The sequence below is a fragment of the Schistocerca piceifrons genome, chromosome 2 (genome assembly GCF_021461385.2).
Source record: "Schistocerca piceifrons isolate TAMUIC-IGC-003096 chromosome 2, iqSchPice1.1, whole genome shotgun sequence".
Taxonomy (NCBI): Eukaryota; Metazoa; Arthropoda; class Insecta; order Orthoptera; family Acrididae; genus Schistocerca; species Schistocerca piceifrons.
The window spans coordinates 922,235,529-922,260,015 of record NC_060139.1 but is presented as its reverse complement, the minus strand read 5'-3'; the positions used below and the strand labels follow the sequence as shown (position 1 = coordinate 922,260,015).

Below are 24,487 nucleotides of genomic sequence, written 5' to 3'. Positions count from 1 at the left end.
TTAGACAGGAAATAAGAATTGTAAATATCCTGACGTTTGCGATGATGTAAATGATTTGTATAAGTTTTCTCTAGAACTGTTCCCGAAGTTAATTTATAATTGAGTGTATTACACAAAGTTATACATTATTCTTGGACAAACAACAAGGCATATTCTCTGATAAAGAAAAGATAAGTGTAAAAACAGATTTTCGTGTTCACAGACGAGGAAGCAGCTGGAGTCAGTTTTAGGCCTTTTGATCACTTTATAGAAGATCTGTCCATAATTAGTTGCTCATTAATGACGTGTTAACCAGTCTGATAACAAAAAAAAAGGAAAAGAAACACGCACTGTGTTACTGATCACACTAATGCCATGTGGACTTCTTTAAGATAAAGACCTATCCAAAACACATGCTATATCATCCTGATGTGAGTAACGACTTTTCTCTAGCGACAGATACCTCATCGGTAGGCTTCGCATGCTGATTATTCCATACTAAACAAGTGAATGGCAAAACTGTCGTCCATACCATCAGTTTTGCGAGCTCTGTTTTCTATAGTTATGCACGTACCTATTCCACAATAGTGTTAGAAACAACAGCAGTAGTGAAGGCATTTAAGTGTTTCATCTATTATTCAACTGGACACCACAGAAAACTATACTATGACCATAAAGCTCTAAGCTCTTTGATTGGTTGTACACTTTTGCACTTGTGGCAAGTGCATTGTTCACTATCACTGTAACAATACGATTTTGAGATAACATGCGTGAAGTGAACAGCTAACAGCCAACACAATTTCGAGATGACCACAAGGATTAAGAAATCTCTCTTGCAACTTGGACGACGAAAACGATATTCAAGTGTTGTTCCTGAAGCACACAATGTCCAGAACATGTTTTGCGGATCATTGCAGTAACTTGTCAGAACTGCAAGGTACTGATTGTACCAAACAAGAGTATTTGTGATACATTGTATGCCGTACAGCAAGTGTCGTCGCTCCTCATAACAAATTCACTTTAAATGAAACAGCGTTTAATTCTGTGTGCATCACTAAAACTTATGTTATCCACTAAGCGATTCGATGAATAATCATTATCGTCAGGGGTCCGCGGCTCGTGGTCTTGCGGTAGCGTTCTCGCTTCCCACGCACAGGGTCCCGGGTTCGATTCCGAACGGGATCAGGGATTTTCTCTGCCTCGAGATGACTGGGTGTTGTCTGTCTTTCATTATCATTTCCATCCTCATTCACTCGCAAGTCGCTGTAGTGGCGTTAAAGAACTTGTGGAGCGACGGCCGAACCGCCCCGCGAGGGGTCTCCCGGCCACCAATGCCAAACGCTCATCATTATCGTCTGGTGGAAGGCGACCTCTACGTGGTCGTCTTTAGTGGAAAGTTTTGATGATCTTGTGCAGTAATATGAGAGACAGCCAAGAGGGTATATTGTGACTGGCACTGTTGATAAGTGAGCGATCATCCACAGATGTGATATAGCAGGTGGTTTAAAGATATTACAGGTACTTACAGAGCAAGTGAAGCAGTATTTGTGCTACATTTTGCCACTTAAAATCACAGTTTCTTCCCGCTCTACAATAGTCACGTAAGGTTTTTTATACGTAGCAGAGAAGTTACATTTTTTGGCAAAGATACTCAAAACTACAGATTTTACACAATTGAACCACTGAGAAAGTGAGACTGATTAAGGCAAGAATGTACATATCTTATGTTACTGTGGCTCATGTTCTGAATTTATTTCAGAACAGTAGGAACTGAATAAATTACTTCTGTATGTTGCGCCATTCAACTGTTATAAATTTCTATACAATAGCATAATGAAAATGAAATATAGCTATGTAAATTGTGAAACTCTTCACAGGTGCCCCATTATAGTAATAAATGTTATCATGTAACCATGAGACTAAAATTCTGTACATATTAAAACATGTAAATATACTGTCATGTATCCCATACTTAGAGTCATAACATTACAATGTATGCATTATGCTTACTACCTGAGCCCCCATCTTAATCTGTTACTCGCTCCTGTGAACGGGAACGCGTTATGCAGATCTTGGTTCCTCTCGCGTCCATCTAGAAAAGGTTATGATTTTACTATTTTATATTTCTAGTTTTTACTGAGTTTAACGGAGGCGATGTTGGCCTGATATATTTGACGATGCCCTTTGGCTACACTGACTAAAGGATTCTTCTAAGAAATACCAAACTAAGGTATTTGCTCTTTCAATAGGTGATCTGTTTATACATGCTTATAGGTTATCCAAGTCTGCACAACGTGATCGCGATTCTTAAATAGATGTATTTGTTCCCTGTTTTCTATGTACATAACCTGAAGATGCCTAAATAAGGCGAAACGCGTCGTTGAAAAATAAAAACTAAAATTGCAACCTAGACTGTTTTTAACCAATACTATTACAATGTAGATAATTTGTAAGTGCCTTTTTTGTGGATATTCCCACAATTTAGAAAGCTATATTTCATTTTCATTTTGCTGTTACACAGAAATTTATAATAGTTAAACGGGCAACATAAAGAAATAATTTAGTCAGTTCCTTTCGTTATTAAACGTATCGGAAACATAATTCGTGTCACTGAGCCACTGTAACACAGGATATGTATATACATTATTTATTCAGTCTCCTGTTTGCAGTGGTTCTGTTAGATTATATCTGTGATTAAAATTTATTTGGCGAAAAATGTAACTTTTTGGCTATATAATAACCACACCGTGAGACAGATGTGGAGACGAAAGGAAATGCGATATTGAGTGGAAAAATTTTGCACAAATACTACTTAATTTGATCTGTAAGTACTTCTAGTAGCTCTAACCAGACACGAGCAACCTTTCGTGACTTGCAGGCCTGATTCACATAATTAAGTTCGTGTTCCGCCTCGTCACGTGACGGGACAGCAGCGCTCATAGTGCATGAAGTCATAACTATAGAGTTCGTGGAGTAATGTACTGATCTGAATGGCACCCCTTCACGACACGCCATGCCAACAAATTATGCTTCAAATCTGCCGGTTTTGAAAGAATATTCATTTCATGTTCATCCCATCTTGATATGTTTATATTTATTTAATCATCGTGAACAATGCCGTTTTACAACAGCTGTCTTAAGACTTACGCTGCGAAATTCTATAACGCCGATAGTGAAGAAACAATGCTCAAAATGTAAACACCGAAAACTGAATGCCGGGCATCTTTAAATATCAGCATGGAAAAATAAATGTCTATAAACGTAATTGGTTCCGGCCAGTTCATTAAAAATTACCTTTAGTATCAACAGCTGCAGTATTCTAACGCGTCCATGCTCTGTCTTCCCTGAATGTTTTTCCGAGGGCCGGATTTAAACGAACTGCGAGCCGGATCCGACCCGTCGGCCGCCGGTTGCCCACCCGTACTCTAAACCTGTATACCGGGTGATCAAAAAGTCAGTATAAATTTGAAAACTTAATAAACCACGGAATAATGTAGATAGAGAGGTAAAAATTGACACACATGCTTGAAATGACATGGGGTTTTATTAGAACCAAAAAAAACCAAGTTCACAAAATGTCCGACAGATGGCGCTGGACAGCAAAACGTCAGTGACTGCGCATGACAATCGTGTATAAAAGGAGCTGTAATGAGAGACAGAATCAGATGCGCCAGCAGTCGCAGCATGTTGACGTTACCTGAAAAGGCGCTTTTAGTGAAGCTGTATTATCAGAATGGGGAATGTACTAGTTCAGCGTTACGATCCTATCGCCACAGGAAGGGGATTCGAACGGGTAAAGGCCCGTTGACAAATGCAGCTGTGGCGAGAATGATTTCGAAGTTCGAAGCCATGGGTTGTTTAGACGATAGACCCCGTAGTGGCCGACCAAGCACAAGGCGTAATGCTGCTGAGACAGTTCAGGAAGAAATGGAGGCTGTAGCGGGTTCATCTATGCACGGGGAAGTCAGCGCTCGTGCAGTCGCACGTCGAACCGGCATTCTGTACACTACTGTTTGGTTGGCATTAGGGCGTACCCTCCGATGCTATCCGTACAAAATCCATCGGCATCATTAACTGTTACCTGGCGATTTAGTGAAGCGGAGGGCATTTGCAGTGTGGGCGTTTCAAAAGATGGCGGAAGATGACGATTGGTTGAGTAACGTGTTGTGGACCGACGAAGCTCATTTCACGCTCCGAGGACCTGTCAACGCCCACAACTGCAGAATTTGGGCTACCGAAAATCCTAGAACTGTCGTGGAAACTCCATTGCACAACGAGAAAGTTACGGTATGGGTTGGATTTATCACATATACCGTTATCGGGCCTTTTTTCTTCGAGGAAATGCGTGATTCTGGTTTTGTAACTGCTACGGTGACGGGTGAGAGGTACGGCCGATATGTTACAGAATCGCATCATCCCCAGCCTGCTGGAACGTACGATGTATATGCAGGATGGCGCTCCACCCCATATTGCTAGACGCGTGAAAGATCTCTTGCGCGCTTCGTTTGGTGTTGATCGTGTGCTCAGCCGCCACTTTCGTCATGCTTCGCCTACCAGGTCCCCAAACGTCAGTTGCACGATTATTGGCTTTGGGGTGTATCGTGATCGACCGACATCTCTAGGGATGCTGTAGGACAACATCCGACGCCAGTGCCTCACCATAGCTCCGGAGGTGCTTTACAGTGCTGTTCACAACATTATTCCTCGACTACAGCTATTTTTGAGGAATGATGGTGGACATATTGAGCATTTCCTGTAAAGAACATCATCTTTGCTTTGTCTTACTTTGTTATGCTAATTTTGCTATTCTGATCAGATGAAGCGCCATCTGTCGGACAGTTTTTGAAATTTTGTATTTTGTTCGTTTCTAATAAAATCCCATGTCATTCCAAGCATGTGTGTCACTTTGTACCTCTCTATCTACATTATTCCCTGATTTATTCAGTTTTCAAATTTGTACTGACTTTTTGATCACCCGGTACACTGGCCCTACGGTTACGTGAAGGAAAGAGAAATCTTCACTGAAGCAGCAGGCGGGTAGTGAAGGCATAGCAGTGGCGTCTCACCTGAAGGGCCAGTTGTAGGGCGCGAGGCAGGGCGAAGGGTCGTGGCAGGTGGCGCAGCCGGGCGCGCAGCGGAAGCACCGGAACAGCTCGTCGTACAGCGAGCTCACGTTCTGCTCGCGCTCCTGCCACGCCGCTGCAACAGCATTTGTCAGCGTTACGGCATGTTACACAGTATACCTACCATAAGTTGTATTTTCTACAGTTACGTTAAGTTGAACAATACCGAAGTAGCTACAGCAAAATAACACTGTTACTGTTACTACAGGGTGGACATTAAGTTCCTCCCTCACTTCTTATTCTAATATTTTTATGACACAATTTTTTTGTAAAAAAAACAAACAAACAAATTACCATATTTGAATACATGATCTGGGCAGTCATCTGTCCTTTTTTTCAGTATTTGCACTGCGTCTAGCTTGCATCCTAGAGTCTGGCCCATAGAGTGCGCTATAGGATTTTGGTCTGGTCTGCTTCCAGGCCAGTCATTCCAAGCATCAGCGAATGTTCTCTTCCGAAGCACTGTTATTTGGGTGTGTTAGCTGTTGTTTCGTCTTCCATAAGAAGAGCGTTGTCTGGCTTTGGGGAAAGATCATTCTGGAGTGCTTCAGCATAAGACGGGAGCAATCCTTTCCTGACAATGATCAACACTGACGGTCTTTTTTGCATCAGCCGCGTGCAGTCTAAGGACTGCCAGCAGTGAATATATCTTGTTTTCGTTTGTGGACTGTTGAAATTTTCTCTGGATCATGTATAGGATTAGGCATTTTGATTGTTTGACTCTGCATAGACCTATAGCTTTAAACAAAATGCCCATCCTTTGCTCTTTCCTTCAGGGTTGGCATCGCTGGAACCATCAGACATTCTTCTTTCGCAAAATGCCTGATGATCAACAATTTTTTTTCTGACAGCATTGGTTTTGTTGATCGGACATAAGTGTGTTTCTTTATGCCCATCTTTCTGACAAGGTTTGAGGGACTTCGGCCGTTCACTTATGTAACTAAATGGAACATCCACAGTCGTCCTTTCGATGTTATTTATTATATGGCTATCAGTTCGGTGATTCAATACGCCATCCTCAGGCCTTGACTGACGCTGAGGGGGCTAACTACAATTATCAGCTACCAAATAGTTGTTGGTAGGAGACACAGCATCTTTGTTATAGTCTACGGAAACCAGTTCATAGATGTTGGCCCCTGTTGGAATCGTAAACTATTGGAGTTAAGCCCCTCAGCGTCAGTTGAGACTTGAACATGGTGTATTGAATCTCCGAAACTGGTAGTCCAATGATAAATAATATCGAAAGGACGGCTGTGGGTGTGCCATTTTACTACGTAAGTATGTTTTGTCTATCTGTTACAGTTGTCCAACGGATGGTCTGCTGTGTTTACTGTCAGTCAACTGCTCGACTACCAACGGCATGTCCTTTACCATTTGCCTAATTTTATTTAATGTTTTGTGGGACTATTGTTGGTCGTCTAACTCTGTTCCTGTTTCTAACATTACAGTCACATTTATGTATCCAAATTCTGATGGTTCTTGAATCAACGTTGAATGTTTGAGCAATTTCTGTATTATAAACTCTAGTGGCAGGGTGGCCTTGAATCTTGAAACGAACATGTTCTCGTTTTGGTCCTGTTTTTAATTGCAGCCTTAAAATAGACGAAAAACACAAATAACCACACAGCAGCAAAAAGACAACCTTAAAAATTAATTTAAATAAGCAGTGTGTAAATCCATTAAATTGAAGAAACTTAATCTTTTACAGCAATGTCTTTTTTTATCTCCTTAATTAAAATTTAGAGGTGACATTAATTTTTTCTGTTCTTCCATTCGATAAATATATGAGAGTACCTAACGAAACTATTTAACGATAAATTTTCGTTAACTTCTCAGGTACAAGTGTATAAACATATAAAAATAATCTTCTAAAAAGAACTGCGCCACAACAACAACATTTACCAATAGCAGACAAACAACTGTCGGAATGTGTTCATTATTATTCATCAAGTAAAACACAATAGCATAAAGTTCATACAGCCAAAGTGGTAGTAACATCAAACGTTGGTGGCTTTGTTTACAAAAAAAAGGGCAACTGCTAGTAGGACTCGTCCACTGAGGGTTCCGTGAAAACTTAACTATCTATATGGGAATCGAGAATCGCAATGATTTTTGCCTGGTGTCAGTATAGATCCTGGCGGGATACTGGTCCCGGGAATTCCAAGACCGTATCAAAATCTCTACAGTAGTTCCTCAGACTAGCCTGGACATACAAAAGGAAGTGAGGAGGGGACTTCAGCTTATGCACGTAGAGAGAGAAGATGTAATAAAACATTTTTATTTACTTACTAAAACATGACTACAGCTTATATTTTATGTCTGCGTGCAATAATGTTCGTCTGTTATGATTTGACGGATGATGAATGCAATAATTGTTCAAACTGCAAAAGATATTTTTTGTGTCATATCAACAATTCAACAAGTTAAAGATTTTTTTTACTTTAATTATGCTATGAATCCTATCTTCCTGCCGAATTTTTTGATTCCAGGTCAACGGGAAGAATCATACAGGTTTTTGTGAGTGCATGTGCTGATATCAAAATTTGTGAGATAAATGACCGAATCTTTTGGTTGCTTATGGCTTAGTAGCTTCAAATTTTTACACCGCCAAACAACCATAACTTAAATATGTGACATAAATCTGAACTCGATACGCCAACCTGTCCCAGAGAAAAAGACGTTTTCAAATACGGTCAGATAGACATATGGGTAAACAATGAGAAAAAAGTCCTATGTTATTTTCGGATGTTGTCCTGAACGTGTACTGTGAAACCTTGCATCTTGCCAAATTTCATGATTCTAGGTCAGCAGGAAGCACCCCACATCTTTTGATGAGTGAGTTTCGAGTATAAAAATATGTGATATAAATGGTCGTATCTTTTCGACGAAAGTGACTTAGAATCTTAAAATTTTTACACCTACAATGGACAACAGACGTAAATACGTAATACATGACGTAAATTTGAACTCGATCCGTCGGTCTGTTCCTGAGAAAAAGTGTTCTTAACAGACAGGCAGATACACAGACAGACAGACGAAAAAAGGAGCGTTTTCATAGATTGAGGCACGGAACACAAGAAAGGGCCAAACTTTCCGTCAACCCTGTATTAGTAATGTTAACGACCATATTATTACAGAATGGCAGTTAATTAATTAATGACCACATCTACACTGTATGTTCTGTGGTACGAATTTTGAGCCATGTACGCCTGCGATACGTGTCGAAAGGGCGATTAGCAACAGCCTACGCACGTGGTCCGTCGCGTCGACTTAACGCCGCACAGAATCAACTCGGCCTCAGTTGTTGTCGATTGTTAACAGGAGGACGGCCATTCAACAGCAGCTCCTGGCAGTTATATGACACATGGCCGCCGCGATCAATTGCCTGATCTGTGAATTACATGCCTGAGAAATTTGACACTCGAATTTGGTGGAAGACGACCTTGGTACTGAGTGTGTTGTGTCACAGCTACATACAGTAGAGGCGGGGTGGACTATCTGTGCCATATGGACTTGATTCGTCTATCTGTTCCTGAGAAAAAGGGTTCTTAACAGACAGACAGTTTGTGACCATCTTTGTGTGTAAACTCTGCGTGAAGCTATTTGTAGTTACCTGTCGTGCCGAGTGGTTACCATTTGTGTGTTTTGAGTTTCCTTTAACCCCAGTGTTGTTAAGATGTGTTTGTCGGTAGTCATGTTGATAAACTTGCCTTTACTCTACGCTTATTTCTTTCTGTTGCCTTTGTGTTCCCTAGATAATTTATGAATATTACTAGTCGTTCCTGTAATGTGTGCTCAGCATAGAGGCAGATTCAATTTTCTGTCTTAGTGCAAGCTGTGTGCGTGTTATTGTTTAAAATTTTATTATATACCTTTCTAACGGAATATGAACACAAACCCCTGTACGTTGCTAATGGTCTCTGACTGTTCATGTTATAAATATTCCTGCTGCAATGTCAAATAAAGAGATGATTAGTGACCGTGGCTGTTATACGAAAACTGCTAACGGTGTACAGCAACCAGCCACAAATTGGCTTTAGGTTACTTTATACAAAAGGTAACGGTGCTGGTTTCGAATTTATACGGCTGATGATCAGACGGCTTTCCTGCTTTCGTCAAACGCATGAACGTAAAGCCTAGTTTACACTACTGCAATAAGCCGGAGACGTAAGTACAGAAACCCTTATCTGTATATTAGAAGTACTGACCATGGCTGTTGAGACACTTGTCCCACTGTGACACAAGGCGGTGAATGGCTGTCTCACAAAGTTCTCGGACCTGCAATGTTAACCAGTTCCACAGGTACAGCTGGATGTCGTCGTCCGAGTTGAATCGTTTGTCCCTCAGAGCCTTTTTAAGGGGACCAAAAATGGCGTAATCACAGATAGAGAGGGTGGCCGAGGGTGGTGTCGTGGAGCACAATGACCCCCACGGGTGAGGTTGCCTGGTCGTTTTGATTTGATCGCTTGGCGAAGGGTGGTAAGGTTTGCGAGTAACGCTGGGCACTCACTGTTATCCCGTGCTGCAGGAAGTGAATCGGAAGAGGCCCATCCTGCTGAAAGAAGAATGTCAGCATAACCTTTCCTGCACTCGTGTGGACGGCGACGTCTAGCTGTACGAGCGGAACTGGTTAACATCGCAGCCCCGGGAACTTCATGAGACAGCCGTTCACCACCTTGTGTGTCAATGGGACAAGTGTCTCAGCAGCTAGGGTCAATACTTCTAAGATAAAGGTCTTGGTTTCTGTAATTATGCCTCCGGATCGTTTCTCTTCGAACGCCCCTTATATATGTATACACATAATGTAAAGCACCATTAACACACGATGAAAATTCACCACATATGCGGTGAGTGGTGCTTTAGATTATGTTTATACATGTACATAATCAAAAGCACCACTCACCGCATATATGGAAGTGTTTCATATAGTCTTCGCTGCTGCATTCAACACTGGAATGCAAGGGCGCGCATTTTTCAACAGTACCACAACCCAAGGAAATTTTATCATTTGGGAAAACAAAAAGTGAAAGCTAATGTAAAATGTATCTTAACGTGAACGAGCCATCTGATGATGAACCTGTCGGTTCGAAACCGGTAACGGCCGTATTTAAATAATGAATAGCATTATAAAAAGTGGCTGTTTGCTGTTATCTTCTCTGTAGGAGCCCACCTATATTCACATTTCCTTTTATCCAGTTACGTGAATAAACAGAATGTTTGATCATGGTCTGGACAAATCCCACGTGAGATTCGTGAACGCCCTTTACATTTCATAGATGTTACCGTATGGTGCGCAGTATGAAGACCAAGGATAACAGGTTCATAGATTTTTGAAACGAAAAAAGTATTACTTTAATTGTTAATGGCGACCGTTACAAACAGATGTATAGAGAATATTTAATTTCTGAGCTATAGAGTCGGAACTCCTAACATGGGAACATTTTCTTTCAGCAAGACGTTTCAGCAAGCCATGAAAGTCTTTAGACAAGGAAATTATTGCAAAAGACACTTGCAATGTGATCAAGTATTTCGAGATTTGGTGACATTCATTGGCCTCCCAGATATTTGTTGTGGGGTTTAGTCTAAAGTATATGTCAATAAACCAACATCTAAGAGGATCTGAAAATAGCAATAAGAAATGAAATTCAGTTGATACCAATGGTAAAATTTGGAAAAGTTATGGAAAAAGTCTTTGTTTATAATTGATAGGAAGGCTTACGATTCAACAGACGGTACCCAAATTCTGCGATTTTCAAAAAATAAAGATGTTTACTACTTTTGTGCATTTTCGCTTATCATTCTATAGCTCAGAAATTAAATATTCTCTAGACATCTGTTTGTAACGGTCGCCATTAACAACCTGTTCTCCACACGCTAAGTTTCAAGGGAGATCAGACAAAGGAATCTCCGCCTATCTGCACCAAACATAGGGATGGTTCGGGTTGTGTGTGTGTGTGTGTGTGTGTGTGTGTGTATGTGTATGTGTATGTGTGGACGGGGGGGGGAGAGGGAGGAGGGGAACAGGCTGCGCTCTCTTCGCGAATTCCTGGCACTACACACTTACTTACTGCTTCTGCATGGTTCGCGTGATATAAAAACGGAAATCATTAATATGAAATACGTATTTGCCTTAGAAGTAGGTAGATATGTAGGCGAGTACAACAAGGGATTGGCGCTTGTTTTAAAACGCTGATCTCACACTCTCTTGTCGGGACCTCTGTACTAGAAAGTCGCAAAAGACGGGAGCGCTGAACACAGAATGATATTACTACAAAGAAACATAGCAATGTCTAAGTAATACTAAATAAGATCAAATACTTAAAAATTTCAAATTCTGCGTCAGGGTTATTACTTGCTATACCGACCCTACGACTTATCTTAAAGGATAGGTTAAGGAAAGGCAAATCAACGTTTATAGCATTTGTAGACTTAGAAAAAAGCTTTTAAAAACGTAGACTGGAACACTCTCTTTGAAATTCTGAAGGTAGCAGGGGTAAAATACAGTAGACGAAAGGTTATTTACAACTTGTACAGAAACCATGCGGCAGTTATAAGAGTTGAGGGGCATGAAAGGGAAGCAGTGGTCCAGAGGGTGTGAGACAGAGCTGTAGCCTATCACCACCTGGAGTAGGAACTGAAGTTCAGGGGAAAAAAAACTTTAGGGATTACCGATAGCACTTTAATTCTGTCAGAGACAGCAAAGGACTTGGAAGAGCACTTGACTGGAATTGTCAGTGTCTTGAGAGGAGGATATAAGATGAACATCAACAAAAACAAAACATAATGGAATTTAGTCGGATTCATTCAGGTGATGCTGAAGGAATAAGGTTAGGAAACAAGACACTTAAAGTAGTAGATGAGTATTACTGTCTGGGCAGCAAAATAACTGATGACGGCCGAAGTAGAGCGCATATAAAATGTAGACTGGCAACAGCATGAAAAGCATTTCTGAAAATTAAATTTGCTGACGTCGAATAAGTGTTAGGAATTCCGTTCTGAAGGTGTTTGTCTGGAGTGTAGCCATGTGTGGAAGTGAAACATGGACACTTAACAATTTAGACAAGAAAAGAGTGGAAGGTTTTGAATTGTGGTGCTACAGAAGTATGCTGAAGATTAAAAGGGTAGATCACGTAACTAATGAGGAGGTACAGAATAGAACTGGGGAGAAGAGGAATTTGTGGCACAACCTGACTAGAAGAAGGTATCGGTTGTTGGGACACATTCTGAGATATCAAGGGATCACCAGGTTAGTATTGGAGGAAAGTCTGGGAGCTAAAAATCGTAAGGGGAGACCAAGGAGTGAACAAAGTTAGCAGATTCAGAATGATTTAGGTTGCAGAAGTTATTCGAAGATGAAGATGCTTGTACAGGATAGAGCAGTGTGGAGAGCCACACCAAACAAGTCTTCGAACTGAAGACCACAACAACACCCACCTCTTCCTCCTATACAACTTTCTTTCACGATTTTTAAACAATGCATTAGCAAAGCAAAGCCCCTTATCCTGGCCTTCATGGACCAATGGGATCCGACCGACAGCCGTGTCATACATTGCCAGTTGCGTCATGGGATGTGATGTGGAGGGGACTGGGTCAGCACTCGGTTCTCCCAGGTATTGGCGGCTTTCTTGACGTCGGAGCTCCTCAGTTATTTCCACGACGCTGACTCCTTCCCATACCAACCCTCCTGCCGTGGAAAAATCCCCAGCAGTACCGGGAATGAAACCCGGGTCATCCGCATAGTAGCCAAACAGTCTGACCAAGGAGCTACGTAGGCTGACCAATAAAGTATTAGCAATTATTTAATTGTAATCCGTGCAAAACGCTACTAGGCAACTTCCACTTTCGTTCCTCTCTCCTCTTTTATTCCTTTACCCCAGCCACGTTCTCTTACGACTTTCCATTTTGTTCCATTTCATACTATCGAATTCCAGTCCCCTACCACAATTAAATTTTCGTCTCGCTTCACTATCTGCAACGTACTTCATATGAACAAATTATCACTGACGGTGAAAGTGGCGGTAAGTGTAAGAGAAAAGAATTACTGAGGGTTGGTAGTTTGAGACTCCACCACACGACCGTTCGCATACGATTATATAACAGAGTGAACAGTTACGAAATGTAGGTTCCGTAACGTCGAGAATTCCCACAGGGCTTTGCGGACAATCTGACGCCATTCTGCTGATAAGAGCTTATTCTCAGCATTATTGCCAAGACACTATCGACGGGACTGTGATAGCAACATTCTATCACAAAAGGCCCTCGCCTTAGCGGAGAGAAATGAGAGAGAGAGAACAAGTAAGTGCAGTGTTCCGTGTCCGTACCTCTATGACCCAGGCAGGCGTTTGAAAGTCCCTGACCAGATCGCACGCCAGCCTAGAGCGGAAAGCTGTGCCACGGGCCATTAGTTGGACTTTCGCTGCTGCCGCTGAGCCGTCCAATCTGATCAAAGTCTGGCTGGCGAGGGAGCAAATTTCGTACAGCGCGTTGCATCGAGTGATCGATGTTTCCGGCTGTACTCTGCACACTGCAGAAGTCCGTTGGCGGCTACTGCTTGTTTCATGATTCATTCGTTCCAAAAAGGTTGTACTCACTCGCAGGCGTGTCCTCCCATCACAACATTAAACAACACAAATGAAGGATGTTAGAGGGTGAACATGAACTGTAGACATATTAAAAAGTTATATAAAATGGGAAACATCGTCGCAGTCAAATCAGCTATATGCGAAGAGACTTTAATTAAACGTTTCTATGGTTATATGGTTCACGACATCGAGTGAAACAGGTGTTTGATATGCTCCCACCGAACTACTCTGATTTAACCCTACAGTTCACAAACTTATGTTACTTAGACTTGTTCCGTAGAGAATTAGAAAACAATGTAATTGCGATGAGCTTAGTTACTCAATACGCTTAGGTATAATCCATCAAGGGTATGTACAAAAAGACATATTTCCAAAAGAAAGAATTCTAAAGATTATCGTCATTGTTCCTTTTGAGCCAACTGTTGAGATTTTTGCGCATCGTTAGTTTAAAAGTGTCAGTGTTTTAGGTACTTTTACATACATACTCCAGCCGCCTTTCACTTTTTAGGCTTCATAGCAGTAAATCGTATATGACAAATAATCAGTGCGAACAGTGAAGTTCTAAAACGACAATCAATCAAGAAAATGTTTGTGAGACTAATAGGCTACTTTTAGACGAGAATTTTCGATAAGAGAAGTAGTATAAAATTCTGTAATTTGAAGTGAGATGTACAAATTATTCGCCAAACAAAACTTGTTATGCAGTGTGAAAGCGAGCAAGCATTACGAGACCTTTCAATGGAATTTATAATCTGTTGAGCAAAGGATATACGTTGAAAGTAAATAAAAATAATACAGAAGTATTAAGGAGCACATGGATTGAGATAGGTATCAAAATTAATATCGAAAATGGTATCTTGTAGTGCACAAAATGAAAAAATTCTGTTACCTTCAAAGAAGCAACGAGGACATAAGAATTAAACTAGCACGGACAAAAAGAACATTTTTCGTCAAAAGATGCCAACCAGAATCAAACATATCTTATAAATTGAGAACGGAATTTCTGAGAATATACATCTGGAGCGCAATATGGTACGGAATTTAATCATGAAATGTTGGAACACCAGAAGACAAATGAAATGTTTGAGACGCTATATTAAAGAAGTATGCTGAAAATTAGGTGGTTTTATGCAGAACTCGCGAGTGGAGGAATGTGGAGAAAAATTAAATTAGAAGTACGGATAGGTCGGTAGGTCATGTGACAAGACAGCGGTCAACTTACACGGTACTAGAAACAACAATATATGGTAAAAATTGCAGTGAAAATCAGTAACTGCAATATATACAACGAATAATAGAAGACAATGTGTGTAAGTGGTACTCAGAGATTAAGAGGTTGGAACAAGAATGGAAACGATAGCAGTTCCTATCGATCCAGCTAGAAGACTGATGGAAGTTGTGCGACTTATTACGCATGTTATTGTCTGCTGTAGCACTGCACGATCGTCTATATGCATAAGCCTGTGTATCTCTGCGAAACTACTGCAACCGACATCCATTTGAATCTTCTTGGTGTGTTCGAGCCTTGGTCTCCGTCTACAATTATTACCATTCACACTTAATTCCACACCGAAATTGACAATTCCTTGATGTGGCTCTGAGCACTATGCGACTTAACTTCTGAGGTCATCAGTCGCCTAGAACTTAGAACTAATTAAACCTAACTAACCTAAGGACATCACACACATCCATTCCTTGATGTCTAAGAATATGTTCTATCACAGTACCTCTTCTTTTGGTCAAATTGCGCCACAGACTTCTTTTCTCCCCATTTCCATTCAGTACCTCCTGAAGTTATTTGATCTATCCGTATGATATTCAGCATTCTTATGTAGCACCACATTTCAGAGGCTTCTATTCTCTTTTTGTTTTACTGTTTATCATCCACGTTTTACTTCCTAACAGCGTCCGCCTCCGTAGTGCAGCGGTAACGTTATCGCCTACCACGCCAGAGTCCCCGGGTTCGATTCCTGGCAGGGACACAAGTCGCCGAAATGGCGTCAATTAAACAGACTTGAAATACGGTGGCTGAACCCCGAAAGGGATATCCCGGACAATAAATGCCAGACGATCAATTCATTTCATTTCCTCGCAGCGCTACACAACAAGTGTTTTCAAAATAATCAAGTTTATATTTGATGTTGAAAAATTTCGGTTTTCCAGAAATGTTTTTTTCCGGCGATTGCCAGTCGGCATTATACAGTGTATTTCCTCTAGATCTACCGTCATAAGATATTTTGCCACCAGACTAAAAAACTCATATACACTCTTAGTGTCCCATTTCCTAATATAATTCCCTCATCATCACTGATTTATTTCCAATACATTCCATTACGCTCATTTTACTTATACTTACATCTTATAACTTCTTTTCAAGACACTATCTATTCCGTATAATTGCTGTTACAAGTCCTACGCTATCTCGGACAATGTCGTCTGCAACATATAACTCCTCCTGCATGAATATTAATTTGCTGTCCAAACTACTCCTTGGTTTTTCTCACCGATTGCTCAAAGTGACGTCAGGGATTTGTTACAAATATATCTCATCCCCTTTTTCAACCACTGTTTCCACTTCATGTCCTCTGACTTACATAACTGCACTCTGGTTTCTGTACGGTTTTTAGACAACCTTTCGCTCCTCGTGCTTATCTATGCTACCGTCAGTATTGTAAATGGTGCGTTCTTGTCAAAATTGTCAAAATATCTGTCTTAAACCACAAATTCTACAAGTGTGGTTTGCTTTTCTTGAATTGTCCTCTAGGATAACTCATCTCGTGTGTTGCTATAATTTTCCGGAACCAAAACATATCTTCCCAGAGATTGGCTTCTACTACAGTGATCAATAGAAAAGGTGCATGTTGCCGAAACTTTGATTCGTTTATTTTACGATGTGGTCCAGAAATTCGTTTTGATATCAGTACATGAGTTTATTTGTGATGTTATTCCAGCGGAAACAGTCCAATGTTTCTACCACGAGGGGGCAGTATGTGCACTCTGCGGCAAGCGTGTCACATATAAACATTGCAGTACATGTGCAGTGTGTCATTACGAGGATTCTGTTTCTTCTGGATGGTTCGGAAAACAATAACAAACGGTCAGAGGCTCAGTACAGACACTTCAGTGGAACAGGGAATGGCACAGGTGGACGTCACTGTGAGTCAAAGTGATGTCTCTAGAAACTGGAAGAAGTATCTGGCCACAGGATCAGTTGATGAGCGTCACAGAAGTGGCTGTGGAAGGGAAACAGTAGGTGTGCAGGTTCGATATCTGCCTACAATGGCAATCAGAAAGCCTCAACACGATGCTACAGCAGCAGTTCCAAACGGCCACACGAGTGCAATTGTCAATACAAACGATACGAAATAAGCTCAATGAGCAGGGATTAGGTCCCGAAAGTTCTCTCAAGGCTCCTACTCTAAATCGGGTGCGAAGAGGGGATCGTGTCATGTGGACATGGTTCAAACGGCTCTAAGCACTATGGGACTTAACATCTGAGGTCATCAGTCCCCTAGACTTAGAACTACTCAAACCTAACTAACCTAAGGACATCACATAAATCCATGCCCGAGGCAGGATTCGAACCTGCGACCGTAGCGGTCACACGGTTCCAAACTGACGCGCTTAGAACCGCACGGCCACACCGGCCGGTCCGTGTTTACTTTCGGGCGGCGCGAGTTGTATTTGTTCCACGTTCAGTGCGGCTATGGCACACACATGGCGCCTCGATACGATCAAAATTACTTTTCAACCAGATCATGCGCGTCCTCGAGCCTATGAAATAGAACAGTTCATACGCAACGATCTACGTTTAGATCCGGCGACTGTCGTCGGAATACTTTTTTCTATAACGGCGAGCGTGGTTTATGTGAAAATGACCAGTGCAGAGGTCTGCGCGACAGTGGTGTCTAAATACTCGAACTCACTCAGATTCAAACATTCTGACGGGCATATCGGTGCCGTGACGGTGGATCATGCAGGTATGGGTCTAAGGACGGTTCGGGTTTTTGAGCTCCCCTTCGAGGTCCCAGAGGAAGTTGTCAAGGACGCCTTCCGACCATATGGCAATGTTATCAGCCACGTTGCAGAAAAGTGGCAAACTTTCTCGACGTACAAGGTCTACAATGGTGTGCGCCAAATTAAACTTGAGCTCAAGAAAAATGTGCCGTCCTATTTGAACATCGGTGGCTGTCGTGCAATCATCATATACGACGGTCAACTGCGTACCTGTTCCGGATGTGGGCAGGAAGGCCATGTTCGATCGAGCTGCTTACAACGTAGAATTACGCAGATACCGGTGGGAGACTCGGCTTCCCCGACGGGGACGACAATCCTGCCCCTCACGTACGCTCAGATGACGATGCTCACCATAGATGAGGACGAAGCGGGCGATCAGACACTTCCATCGACGTCGGAAGTACCAAATGAGGAAGAGGAAGGACCCCCTGTACCAACCCATATGTCGCCCCCTCCACAGCAACAACAGCACCAACAGTCCCACGGAATCCAGACGCAACATCACATTCAGAACGCGATGGACGTGGACGCGAACATTGTCCCGACCGCGGCTTTCCTAGCGGAAGGTGATACGACGCTGGATTGCCTCCCACATTCGGATACGGATGTCCATGTTCGAAAGCAACGTTCGCCTCGACGACGCAAGCGACGGCGGCGGACCCCTTCTGACGATTGCCTCCTCCACACGGCCGGTCAAGAAGGTGACATCTCATCAGACGGCATGGATGCTGCGCCTGCTGAGGATCTAAGTGGTGTAGACGGTGCACTTGCCCATACTACGAGTGCCCAGTTACAACTTGCACCACAGATGCAGCAGGTCGCGTCGGTGGATGACGCTCCGTCTACCTCTACCAAAGACGACGTGCGTGAGAAAGATTTGGGTGCCGATCAGCTACACAGCATCGTGTTGCACCCACTGTGGTCGGACGATGTTGAGGAACTTCATGGAGAGGGAACGGGTGACAAAGGAGGGGGTGGCATTGGGGATGCCCCTCCTAGCGTCAAAGACTCATAATTTGTAACGGGTTTGGTGGGTCCGGCATCTCTTGCGGTTATTTTTGATTGCCATGGCGTCTACCCTAGGTGAAGAGACTAGGCAGCACACCTTTCGCCTTGCCACCATCAATATCAATGCGATAAGGGCACCACACAAACTGACAATGCTACAACGCATACTCGATGCGACGGACATCGACGTGGCCCTCTTACAAGAAGTATGTGTCGCTAGTTTCCCTGTCTTCTACGGATATACCGCCCACATCCACACGCCTCTTCTACCGATTGTGGCGTGGCTATCCTGCTACCGGACGGCTTGGCGGCTGCGGACTTACTGTACTTACCGAGTGCAAGAGCCATGGCAGTAACTGTCAACGGTGTCCGACTCATCAATGTATATGCCCCATCAGGATCAGGGAGGCGGAGAGATCGGGCCCGCTTTTTTTCGGAAGATATTACGCGTCTATTTATGGGCCACATAGACGATATGGTGATCGGAGGAGATTTTAACTGTACATTATCTCCGTCTGATCAACAGCCACATCACGTCCCGTGTGCGGAATTGGAAATGCTAGTGCGTGACCTCCACCTGATCGACACGTGGCGCCACATCCATGGCCCAGCTCCTGGTTACACCCATTATACAGGTCATTCATCAAGTCGGTTGGACAGGATTTACGTCACACGCACCCTTTCGACGGCGACGAGAGGAGCAGAGCTCTGGCCCACTGCATTCACCGACCACACAGCCTATATTTGCACCATTGCCCTCCAACCTGCACGCGTGTGGCGCAGTAGTCCCCCGTGGAAACTGAACGTCGCCCATCTGGACGAGCCGGCATGTAAAGGTGCTATCGAAGACTCGTGGAACGCGTCCTTACGGCGTCGTGGTCGGTACCGATCGACCCTCAGTTGGTGGATTGAATGTGCCAAGCCGGCTCTTAGGCGCACCTGCATGGCTTACGGCCGGGAAGCGGCGGCATGGAGGAGGAGCACGGAAAACATTTATTACACCGTCCTACGGGAATGTCTTGCTATGGAGCCCTCACCTGACAGGCAGATCATAGTCAATCGCGCGAAAGCGCAGCTCGTCTCCTTAGCACGCCATCATTTACAAGGCGCTGTTATACGGTCGCGTGCTCCAGACATGATACAATCAGAAAGGCCATCTATGCACCACGTGCTCCTAGAACGCAGGAGGCGCCGTAGGGCACTGGTAATCGACATGATAACGGACGACGGACGACACGTGGCAGAACAAGCAGATATAGCAGAAGCCTTCTATGAGCATTACGCTCAACTCTATTCAGCAGTGCTCCCTGATATGGCGACGGGAGACACCGTTTCAGCACATGTCCACGGCACAGTTCCACCAGACATGGTACCGATTTTACTAGGAGAAGTGACAGAAGAGGAAGTGCTCGACGCCATTGGTAAAGGTGCTCCCCATAAATCACCAGGAATCGATGGATTACCATTAGAGTTCTATCGAGCATTTAAACAACTGTTGGTACCGTGTTGGGTTGAAATTTGTCAGGAATTGATGTCCCCGGGTATACCGTTGCCTGCACCGTTCCTGAAAGGACTGATTGTCCCCATCCATAAACCGAAGGGACGGAATCATGTCCGCGATTATCGCCCCTTAACGTTACTGAACAGCGACTTCAAGATCTTCTCGAGGCTGCTATCAGAACGTCTTCGCGCCATACTATTGCACGTCCTGTCCAGCGATCAGATGTCCTTGGGGGGACGCAACAACATCAGAACTGCGTTATGTCGTTACAGAGATCTCATCTCCCTTGCACGGGGGAGACGTTTGCCGGCAGCCCTGGCGTCTATCGACTTTAGCCAGGCTTTTGACCGTGTGGGCCACACTTCCCTCACGGCCGTTCTACGGCGCATGGAATACCCCGACCCCTTTATCACAGTGTTGACACGCCTTCTGCATGGGGCTACTTCTCGAGTTCTTGTTAATGGAAGACTGACGGCACCCATGCCGATCCGCCGATCAGTACGACAGGGATGTCCATTATCAACATTGTTATTTGCATTGGCCTTAGAACCCTTGTTGTGTGGTCTCCAAGACAGGCTCACTGGGATACAGTTCGGCGGCTCCATCTATCGCTGCACCGCATATGCGGATGATTTGATGATCGTCATACGTGGAGCTGACGATATGGCCGCGGCTTTGGACTGGATTGCAACCTACGGTACAGCTTCTGGTAGCCAAATCAACGTTGACAAGTCTGTCGTCTTGAGCACCGGGATTGGGCTACCGCAGGAACACATTGCCCCCTTACGCTTCAGTGATACTGTCCGCTGCTTGGGCTTAGATTTCATGAACGACATGCGACGCGCGACGACGCTCAATTGTCGACGCCTTCTTAACAAAATTAGGGCCGGAATTGCAAATCAGCGCTTGCGATCCCTCAACATCGTTCAGCGGGCGTATTATGCCAATGTATACCTTGCGTCCCGCATACCGCATGTCGCCCAAACGCTACCCATTCCGAAATCCTTGGCTCGTAGCATTATGGCAGCCCTGGGGTACTTCGTCACCGCTGGTATGTTGCTGAAGATCAGATACGTATCTCTTACCCTCCCCAAGGAAAACGGTGGTCTCGGCCTAGTTAACGTCCATGATAGGGCCATTGCCCTCTATGTTAGCTCACATTTATGTCTGCTGCGCCGTTGTCCTACGAGCCTCACGAGTCTGCTTCTGACGGCACTACGACCTGCTTCACTAACAGCGCCGGTGCCACTACAAGATATCCCAGCGCCCCTCTTTCATATAGGACGTTTCTATTTAGAACAAAGTTATTGCAGTGTAGCGCTCACGACACCACAAATGGCCACAACTCGACGCCTATATCATGACATGCTGCAACGCCGCCCCCTAAGTGTGGTCGAAGTAAAATATCCTGACGTACGGTGGCGCGTGGTGTGGAAGACTGTACACGATGCCATGCTTGATTCCGATGTTGTTTCCTAGTGGTACGTAGTCGTTAACGGGAAGCTGGTGACGCAAGAACGTCTCTACAATATCCACATGGCAGAATATCCCAATTGTGTGGGTTGTAATACAGTAGATTCTGACGAGCACCACCTCAGCTGTGGAGAGGCGGAACCGGTTTGGCACCTAGTGCGGCAGATGCTGGCTTATCTCTTGCGAGTTAGGCCAGAGCATATATCTGCACGCACGTTATTGTTTCCGGATGAGACATTTTACCCCAAGACTCGAACCAACTCCGTCACCTGGATACGTGGACATGCGGTCCATTACCTCTGTCGTGACGGACACAAGAATTTCCTTGACTTCTGGCTCTATTTGCAAGAAAGACATCATGCTATTTCCGGGCATACCAGATATCGACAGTGCTTCGCTAACTACCTATGGAGTGCCTTTCACAGCCCGCCGTGCAGCTGGAATGTTCCAGGCAGTGGCAGATGAGGTCAGAACGAACTACATACGAGCATATATTGAACAATCTTTATCAGTGGGCGCAGTCGCTGGGAAGCCTAACTACGATGTGGTAGCTTTCTTTTCATGTTATTTATGTTTCATATCTTCGATGGTGTCGTCATTCTGTTTTAGTTTTCCAGGCTTGATTAACTATGACTGTTCGCACATTGATATCTATATACACATAAAAGATTTTTAAAAAAAGTGGGCAGGAGACCTGCTTTCGAATCCAAATAAATACACAAGAACAAAATAAGAACACAATGAACAACAAATAAAATATAATAAAGTATTATACCCTTTCCTTTCTCCTTTTATTTTTATAAAAAGTTCAGAGGCATATTTAATTTTTGTTCGTTGGCGGAACCTGAAGTGCTGGCGAACGAACGTCCTAGTTAGATTCAGGATGAAAGTGGCGGTGGCACTAGCTTTGTTTTTGTTTTTAGGCTAGATAGGTTTTTGGGGGTAGTATGGGTGATAGGGGACAACGCCTGAAGTGGAAGAGGTAATTTTCTTTCTTTATATAAAAAAAAAATAAAAAAAGAGGTCCTTGGTTCAAGACTTCCCTCGAGTGAAAACTTCATTTTCTTTATTTTCGCAAAAAAATAAAAAAATAAAAAAATAAAAAATGGTAGAAAAACCAAAACCAAAAAATAAATAAATAAATAAAAAAGAAAAAAAGACAAATAAAAAAATAAAAAAAGGGGTAGCGTCTTTGCTTCATATTCAAAACGTCTTCGGTCCCGCGTTCGATCCCCGCCACTGCCTAAATTTTGATAAATAATCAGCATTGGCGGCCGAAGACTTCCGGCATAAGAAGTCAGCCTCATTCTGCCAACGGCCTTGTCAAAGAGAGCGGAGGAGCGGATAGAGGTTCAGAGCACTCTCTTGTCCTAGGGGTGGGAAATTGCCCCTAAAGGCGGAAGAATCAGCAATGATCAACGACATGAGGATGTAGAAGGCAATGGAAACCACTGCATTAAAGACACGTAACGTGTATCCACAGGACATGTGGCCTGTAATTGAAGAAGTGTCATGATGATCTCTCCATTGGCAAAAGATTCCGGAATATTCCTCCATTGCGAAGGGGGAGGTTACCATGAGAAAAAGATTGAATAATCAACGAAAGGATAACGTTCTACGAGTCGGGGCGTGGAATGTCAGAAGCTTGAACGTGGTATGGAAACTAGAAAATCTGAAAAGGCAAAGGCTCAATCTAGATATAGTAGGGGTCAGTGAAGTGAAGTGGAAGGAAGACAAGGATTTATGGTCAGATGAGTATCGGGTAATATCAACAGCAGCAGAAAATGGTATAACAGGTGTAGGATTCGTTATGAATAGGAAGGTGGGGCAGAGAGTGTGTTACTGTGAACAGTTCAGTGACCGGGTTGTTCTAATCAGAATCGACAGCAGACCAACACCGACAACGATAGTTCAGGCATACATGCCGACGTCGCAAGCTGAAGATGAACAGATAGAGAAAGTGTATGAGGATATTGAAAGGGTAATGCAGTATGTAAAGGGGGACGAAAATCTTATAGTCATGGGCGACTGGAATGCAGTTGTAGGGGAAGGAGTAGAAGAAAAGGTTACAGGAGAATATGGGCTTGGGACAAGGAATGAAAGAGGAGAAAGACTAATTGAGTTCTGTAACAAGTTTCAGCTAGTAATAGCGAATACCCTGTTCAAGAATCACAAGAGGAGGAGGTATACTTGGAAAAGGCCGGGAGATAAGGGAAGATTTCAATTAGATTACATCATGGTCAGACAGAGATTCCGAAATCAGATACTGGATTGTAAGGCGTACCCAGGAGCATCAGATATAGACTCAGATCACAATATAGTAGTGATGAAGAGTAGGCTGAAGTTCAAGACATTAGTCAGGAAGAATCAATACGCAAAGAAGTGGGATAAGGAAGTACTAAGGAATGACGAGATACGTTTGAAGTTCTCTAACGCTATAGATACAGCAATAAGGAATAGCGCAGTAGGCAGTACAGTTGAAGAGGAATGGACATCTCTAAAAAGGGCCATCACGAAATTTGGGAAGGAAAACATAGGTACAAAGAAGGTAGCTGCGAAGAAACCATGGGTAACAGAATAAATACTTCAGTTTATTGATGAAAGGAGGAAGTACAAACATGTTCCGGGAAAATCAGGAATACAGAAATACAAGTCGTTGAGGAATGAAATAAATAGGAAGTGCAGGGAAGCTAAGACGAAATGGCTGCAGGAAAAATGTGAAGACATCGAAAAAGATATGATTGTCGAAAGGACAGACTCAGCACACAGGAAAGTCAAAACAACCTTTGGTGACATTAAAAGCA

At 43.3% G+C, this 24,487-nt stretch overlaps 1 protein-coding gene across 1 annotated transcript in view; it reads right to left on the bottom strand.

Moving 5' to 3' along the window:
• LOC124775981 (probable G-protein coupled receptor CG31760) overlaps positions 1 to 24,487 on the bottom strand; it is a 440,811-nt gene that overhangs the window by 167,149 nt on the left and 249,175 nt on the right. Inside the window, exon 7 of the mRNA XM_047250822.1 lies at positions 5,046 to 5,178. Within this exon, the coding sequence (XP_047106778.1) occupies positions 5,046 to 5,178 (133 nt within the window). The remainder of the gene's footprint in view (positions 1 to 5,045; positions 5,179 to 24,487) is intronic.